At 34.6% G+C, this 8,050-nt stretch overlaps 1 protein-coding gene across 1 annotated transcript in view; it reads left to right on the top strand.

Moving 5' to 3' along the window:
- Positions 1-1,263, top strand: part of LOC127861540 (protein YIPF1-like) — a 25,124-nt gene extending 23,861 nt beyond the window's left edge. Inside the window, exon 7 of the mRNA XM_052400140.1 lies at positions 1-1,263. This exon is cut by the window's left edge and continues 139 nt beyond it. Within this exon, the coding sequence (XP_052256100.1) occupies positions 1-191 (191 nt within the window). The 3' untranslated portion in view covers positions 192-1,263.
- The last annotated feature ends 6,787 nt before the right edge of the window (positions 1,264-8,050 follow it).

Raw genomic sequence — 8,050 nt, 5'->3', positions numbered from 1 at the left:
TGGCTGAAAAGCCCCAGGCATCAAACTTGCAGGCAGATAAACCAGGGACTAAAGAAAAAGATGTAGAAATAAAACTAAAAGGAAATGCTGATAAGCCAGAAAAAGACAAAAAATTAGAACAAACAGATAATAATAATGCTAGAGGTACAAATGTAGATTCGCGAAGTAAGATGACACAGACAGAAAACTAAGCTGATATTGGAAAAAAGGATAGTTAGGTAAAAGAAAGGATTGATGGAAGTTGTATTGTAGAATATACAGTTGATTCAACTGTCCAAAGATGTGTTGTGGGGGGCATCAGTGTCCGTGATGCATTTCTAGTTTCATGTATTATTTAAAGAGGTTTTTACAGTTTGTGAAATGTATCATTATGAAAGAATCTTTGCAATATCGGAAAACAAGGTGGCTTGTAATGTCTGAACCGATAATGTACCAATTATTGCAAAAAACTACAGAATCATCATGTCCAATTTTTATGAATATTTAAAATGTGTTGTATTTTCCCAGGCTTCTATAGTGGGCGATGACTAGCAACTATTGCTCATTAAATCTACTGAACATAATTAAGTAAATTATGTGCAATGCATTTGATTAATAATTACTATATATATAATCTCAGCTTGTGTGTGTGTGTTTATTTTGTTAAGATGAAAAAGTTATCTGGTAATATATGTACTCTTTAAAATACCTGACCAGATGCAGTCAGTATAAAGTGGAAACCCATTCAAATATGTGGGGCATAATTACAGCTTTTGTGGTTTAAATTTTATTCAAATCCGAAATTATTATACAAGTTTATATGTGTTAACAAAGTTTATGTTAAAGATGTATATAATATGTGTTATTTCATTAATATAAGTGGGTTATGATGTTGAATTTGTAATGGCTTTATGTGTGTTTTTTCATGACTTATTATTTATTCAGCATTTAATGTGGTACATCTTTGGATTTTCTGTATGAGCAATAAATATTTAAAAACTTCTTTAAAAATGCCTTGCCATATTTTTATTTGTTATTTGAATCACTGTTTTGAATTTTTGAATGTTTGTTAAAATTCTTTTAGAGCACATTTGAAGGGAATTATATGCTCTTTCACAATTCAAAAAACAAACAAGAATAAAGGGAGATTTTTTAAAGACAATACCAAACACTAAACTCAACACTATATATTCAGTTCAGGTAAGATATTGCAAAGATATTAAGTTGTATTTATTTAAAAGCAGATAAAAAGGAGTAAAACATAATAAAACTATGGTACATTTATTTATTGGTTTTATTTTAATATAATAATTGACAAACGCACATAACATGTCTGTCTCTAAACTAAACATTAGTATATAATCAATTTGTCAATATTCTGACATAGTGATATTCCACCAACCCATTCATAGTATGAAGTATAAAGAATAGACTAAGAAACAATACATCCTTCTTCAGTGAATGAAAAGATGCAAGCAACAAATGTTCTTTATGTTAACCCTTTACCACTCAGATATAGAGAATAATAGGTTAGTGTTGATTATAGATCAGGTTTATCATGCTCGGCAAGAAAACATTTCTAAGCCTCGCATGATAAACCTGATCTATTATTAACACAATTCTATTATTCTATTTATCCCACTTTTTATTTAAACAAAATTAGTTTAACATGATAATTTTGCTGGATTTATGAGTCGGTTCGCACAGGGCTTGAAAAGTGCTTGAAAACGAGTCCAAGGCTTGAAAAGCCCTTGAACAAAGGTTGGCCTTGAAAAAGTGCTTGAAAAGTGCTTATTCATGTAAAAAAGCCTTGAAAATGTTTATTTATGCTCAAAATTACTTTTATCATCGCTTTAATTATTTTACTTAAATCGTTCTTAAGGGAAATATTATGAAAATTTATCATAAATTCCTTCGCGCAAAAAAGTTGAATACGAAATATAAGTTTTGTACACTATTTAGTACGAAACGTTATATGTTCACGTCACAGATTATGTGTACTACGTCAGAGGTTCTCCATTGTGATCAATTTTTTCGAGTGAAAACGCAGGGATGGGGAAGTGTCCTTTCAAACCAGGGTGGTTAACTGAATAAGAGGAGAGAGCTGGAAGAACTGGAAAAGGAAATCAATTCTGTTAAGGACAAAATGTTATAGTAACTGACTGCTGTTCAAATGTAATGAACTAGTCTGTTTGATGTGAGCATAGAAAAATACAATGTGTTTGTTTGTAATAACTTTTAAAAGTAAATACAGTACAGCCAATGCGGAACAAACGTATTTCGCGATCCGCGGCGGCAAGGCGAAACGAGTCGATGCCGCGTCAGTCGTTGAAGCCGCGTCAGTATGCGGCGGCAAGTCGCATTTCGCCGCGAAACTTCGCATCTGTCCGCCGAGGCATGCCGCGATCCGCGACATGATGCCGAGTCGATGCGCATCATGAAATAAAAAATCTTTTTAAAATTTTTAGTTACATGTAGTTAACAAATTTTGAAAGAACAATTATAATTATAATTAAAATCATAATAAATTTATTGTGCGCGGAGTGTATTAGCATATACATGTAAGCATAGTTAATGTGTCTGGCCAATTAAGTTTGTTTCCCGCCCGTAGTGTATGTATTTCACACATAAACAATGTCACGTAATTATGTTTTCGCACATACAAGTGGTCAAGGCTCCAGCATATGGTGGATTTATAAATTAATTGCATGTTGATTTTGCTATTATATTTAAGCTGAGAAAATTAGCAGTTTGAAGCCACATCAATAATCAAGACGGTGAGGACGCATTTGTTGTTTTGTTAATTATCAGCTTATTATAACTATTGTTTGAATATGTGTATGTAAACACGTTTTATTTTGTTCATATTATACAGTTAATATCGCTACTAATTACCCGATAATTCTGTATATTCCAGTTTTAAAGATATTTCCTTAAGTATAAAAAAAACATTTTGGCATGTGTTACTATTTATAGAGATGATGAAATAACGTCTAATCGGGGCTTTTTTTTTCCAACTGAACACGCGATTTACGCGTGACGTGATGTTCATGTATTTATACATCACAAAATACACCCAAACTTTCCAAACGACGTTCTACATGTTTGCACAATTTTCGCGCGCTTTTTATGAAACAAAGGATATTTTAGCACTGTTTATTTGACGCTAGAATTTGCCAAAGGTCGCGTTAGCATTTAAATTCGGAATTGTGTTTCGGATTACAAATTGAATAATGATAATCGAACGAAACATTAACAGTTGCGCGTAATTAATTCTACGCTTCACATACATGTATGTACATTGTACGTGTAGGTGGATAACTTTTCACTCGATCCGCCGCGTACGTTTGCGGCGGATTTACTCCGCGAAAGTACGCGAGGTTAATACAGACTCTGCGTCGTTGCGCGGATCGATGCCGATTGCCACGGCGATACGCCGCGTGAACACACGATTCGACGGCCGCGTACTAATAATCTGGCCGTGGCGTAGCCGCGGATTATGTTTGTGCCGCGTTGGCTGTACTGTACATATGTGAGACTCATTGAGTTATGGATGGATAACCTGTATTTCTATGTAATAACTAGAAATAACAAGTATGAGTTATTGTGGAATAAGTGTAATGTGTTTGAGCAAATAAAAAAAAAGATATTTACTATGTTAATCTGGTTTGAAAATGCAGTTTTTAAAGGAAACTAACGTACGGTTCTCGGCCTTGAAAATGAAAATTTGACCTTGAAAAGTCCTTGAAAAGTGCTTGAATTTAGGTTTGAGATTTCTGTTTGAACCATGAATTGACGTCATTTTGTTAAAAAAAATAACGTCATTTTGTGCCGTGGTTTAAAGCAAAAATTTAAGCAACCAAATTCGCTGTAAAAGTGGGATAAACTTGTTTTTACGCATATGTATTCTTTAAGAAATTTACATTTGATTGAATACCTTTCTTACTAGATTAAAGATTTAAAGGATTCATAACCCCCTTAGTTACTGTTGAGCAGCAAGCAGCATAAAACCTAAGCATAAAGTTACTCGCAGGCTGTTCTGGTTTTATACTGGTTGCAAAAGCCATTTTCCATTCCTGCAATGGGGAAAAGGGTTAAAAGGGTTAAAAGCACATTATATTTTATGAGGAATGATGTTATTTTTTGTTAAAAATGTCAAGACTCAGAAATTTACATTAAGAATATTACAATTTAAAGACCATTCTTTATTTTTAGTCTAAGAATTGTTAGGTGAGCACAGATTTCTCTCATTAAATGATTTCCAGACTCATCTCAAGTCTTAATTTTAGCAACATAAAGAGTTTAAGTCTCAAATTTATCTCAAATTATGTAACTACTTGTGGAACCAGTTAAGTTTAGTTTGATGAGCAAATGGGGACATACAGATATATGGTCATAGCATTTCTGCACCAATTAGCTCTGATGTAAAATGAAATATCATTTTATGATAAATAAATCCTGTATATTCCCTTCATTAAGACCTCGGGTTTTACAATTTCCAACAAAAGAAGGTGCTTGTACTTTGAGCGCGTTTATTATTTTAATAAGTGCGCTTTAGTTTATTTTCAAGCGCATCTATACACTTGAGTGTATTTTAAGACATACAAATAATACACTTCATGGTCAAAGTGAATTTTTAAAGCGCATTAATACTCTTGAGTGCATTTCCAGTCCTTCAAATAATACACATTACAGAATAAGAAGCGAATTTTTTAAGCGCATATATACACTTGAGTGCATTTCCAGTCATACAACTAATACACTTATCAGTAACTAAAGTAATCTTTCAAGTGCATCAATATAATACACTTCATGGAGTATTCAAAGTGATTTTTTAAAGCGCATTAATACACTTGAGTGCATTTCCAGTCATACAAATAAAACACTTCATTGAGTTTTCAAAGTGAATTTTTGTAAACACATTAATACATTTGAGTGCATTTCCACTGATACAAATATAACACCTTACAAAATTGAAAGTGATTTTTTTAAGAGCATTAATACACTTGAGTGCATTCCCCGTCATACAAATAGTACACCTTACAGTATTAAAAGTGATTTTTTAAGCGCATTTATACACTTAAGTGCATTTTCAGTCATACAAATAATACACTTTATGAAGTATTGAAAGTGAATTTTTTAAGCGCATTATACGCTTAAGTGTACTTTTCCTCACTTCAAATTAATATGGTTAAACATTAACCAATTTTTTTTTAAATCCAAGCATTTTGAAGCCAGCATTCATTCTTTATGTGAAAGGTTTGTGTAAACACATACATAAAAAACAAAAAGTTCAATTCAATAAATAAGAACACTTTTTATTATAATGTTAAAGCTTAAAAAACAAAAACAAAGGTTACATATCTACATAAAAGAAAGAATTCAAACGGGCTATTGCCTATCTGGAATTAACAACTTAAAATATGAAGCTCATACCAGTGATTTTTCTCCCCTCTGATTAAAGCCGAATACAGGTGGTTTCCGCTTCAGAAATATAAAAGTTTTCCCCTCCTTAAGCTGAAATGTTTTCCCTATCATTAACTAGATTTTTAGCTCACCTGATTGCTCAGGTGAGCTTTTGTGACCGGTCTTTGTTCGTCGTATGTCCGTCCGTCCGTTAACATTTGCTCGTAAACACTCTAGAGGCCACATTTCTTGTCCCATCTTCATGAAACTTGGTCAGAAGCTTTGTCCCAATGAAATCTCGGCCGAGTTCGAAACTGGGTCAAAAACTAGGCCACTAGGTCAAAAAAAAGAAAAACCTTGTAAACACTGAAGAAGTCACCTTTCATACCCAATCTTCATGTAACTTTGTCAAAATGATTGTCTTAATGATATCTTGGTTGAGTTCAAAAGTGGTTCCGATCCGTTGAAAAACATGGCCACCAGTGGGTGGGGCAGTTTTCCTTATTTGGCTATAGAGAAACCTTGTAAACACTCTAGAAGTCACAATTTTTGCCCAATCATCATGAAAGTTGGTCAAAACATTGGTTCAATTGATGTCTCAGACGAGTTCGAAAATGGTCGAGATTGGTGAAAAAACATGGCCGCCAGTGGGCGGGGCATTTTTCTCTATATGTATATAGTAGCAGTTTTCCCTATTTAGCTATAGAGAAACCTTGTAAACGCTCTAGAAGTCAAAAATTTTGCCCAATCATCATGAAAGTTGGTCAAAACATTGGTTTTATCGATATCTCGGACGAGTTTGAAATTGGTCGGGATCGGTGAAAAAACACGGCTGCCAGTGGGCAGGGCATTTTTCTCTTTATGTATATAGTGAAAACATGTGAACACATTAGAAGTCACATTTTTGGCCCAATTTTCATGAAATTTTCTCAGAACATTTGTTTCCTTGATACGAGAGTTGAGTTTAAAAATGGTTCCGGTCAGTTGAATAACATGGCTGCTGGGAGGGGGGCAGTTCTCTCATTATGCCCCCCCCCCCCTTTGGAAGAAGAGGGGGTATATTGTTTTGCTCATGTCGGTCCATCCATCCACCAGATGGTTTCCGGATGATAACTCAAGAGCGTTTATGCCAAGGATCATGAAACTTCATAGCTACATTGATCATGACTTGCAGATGACCCCTATTGATTTTCAGGTCACTAGGTCAAAGGTCAAGGTCACGATGACCCAAAATAGTAAAATGGTTTCCGGATGATAACTCAAGAACACTTATGCCTAGGATCATGAAACTTCATAGATACATTGATCATGACTTGCAGATGACCCCTATTGATTTTCAGGTCACTAGGTCAAAGGTCAAAGTCACAGTGACCCAAAGCAATAAAATGGTTTCCGGATGATAACTCAAGAACGCTAAGGCCTAGGATCATGAAACTTCATAGGTACATTGATCATAACTCGTAGATGACCCCTATTGATTTTCAGGTCACTAGGTCAAAGGTCAAGGTCACGATGACCGGAAATAGCAAAATGGTTTCCGGATAATAAATCAAGAACGCTTAGGCCTAGGATCATGAAACTTCATAGGTACATTGATCATGACTCGTAGACGACCCCTATAGATTTTTAGGTCACCAAGTCAAAGGTCACGGTTACTGGAAATAGTAAAATGGTTTCCAAATGATAACTAAAGAACGCTTATGCCTAGGATCATGAAACTTCATAGGTACATTGATCATGACTCGAAGATGACCCCTATAGATTTTCAGGTCACTAGGTCAAAGGTCAAGGTCACGGTAACCTGAAATAGTAAAATGGTTTCTGGATGATAACTCAAGAACACTTATGCCTAGGATCATGAAACTTCAGAGGTACAACGATCATGACTCGCAGATGACCACTATTGATTTTCAGGTCACTAGGTCAAAGGACAAGGTCACGGTGACCTGAAATAGTAAAATGGTTTCTGGATGATAACTCAAGAACGCTTATGCCTAGGTTCATAAAACTTCATAGGTATATTGACCATGACTCGCAGATGACCCCTATTGATTATCAGGTCACTAGGTCAAATGTCAAGGTCACAGTGCCAAAAAACGTATTCACACAATGGCTGTCAAGGTCACGGTGACTCAACTTAGAAAAATGGTTTTCGGATGATAACTCAAGAATGCTTTCGCCTAGGATCATGAAACTTCATAGGTACATGACTCGCAGATGAAATAATGATGAAACTTGACCAGGATGTTTTCCTGGACAATATCTAGGTCAAGTTTGACATTTGGTAAAGATTGAATGAACCGACTCCTCTCAGGTGAGCGAACTAGGGCCATCTTGGCCCTCTTGTTATATATTACATTAATTTCAAATCCTATTTTGATATGGAAAAAAGCAGCACATTTAATTCAATCATATTCTGGATCCTTATATATGATAAATGAACCGTATTCATGAAATTTATATAAATCTATACCTTTTTTTAAATTTTTATTTTTATTGTTCATTATTGCGCTAAAATATGCCCTTCTGAGAGCCAGTACAGGTTGTTTTGAATTTTCAAAAAAAATCACTGCATACAAGCAGACAATATTTAGCAGCTTAGCCCCTGTCACTATATTTGTTGTTATTCACTGTTCCCTACAAAGAAAGCATTCATAAACCACCC

This window comes from Dreissena polymorpha, chromosome 16 (genome assembly GCF_020536995.1).
Source record: "Dreissena polymorpha isolate Duluth1 chromosome 16, UMN_Dpol_1.0, whole genome shotgun sequence".
In the NCBI taxonomy this organism is placed as follows: domain Eukaryota; kingdom Metazoa; phylum Mollusca; class Bivalvia; order Myida; family Dreissenidae; genus Dreissena; species Dreissena polymorpha.
Note: the sequence above shows the minus strand (reverse complement) of the source record. Positions and strands in the feature narration are given on the sequence as shown.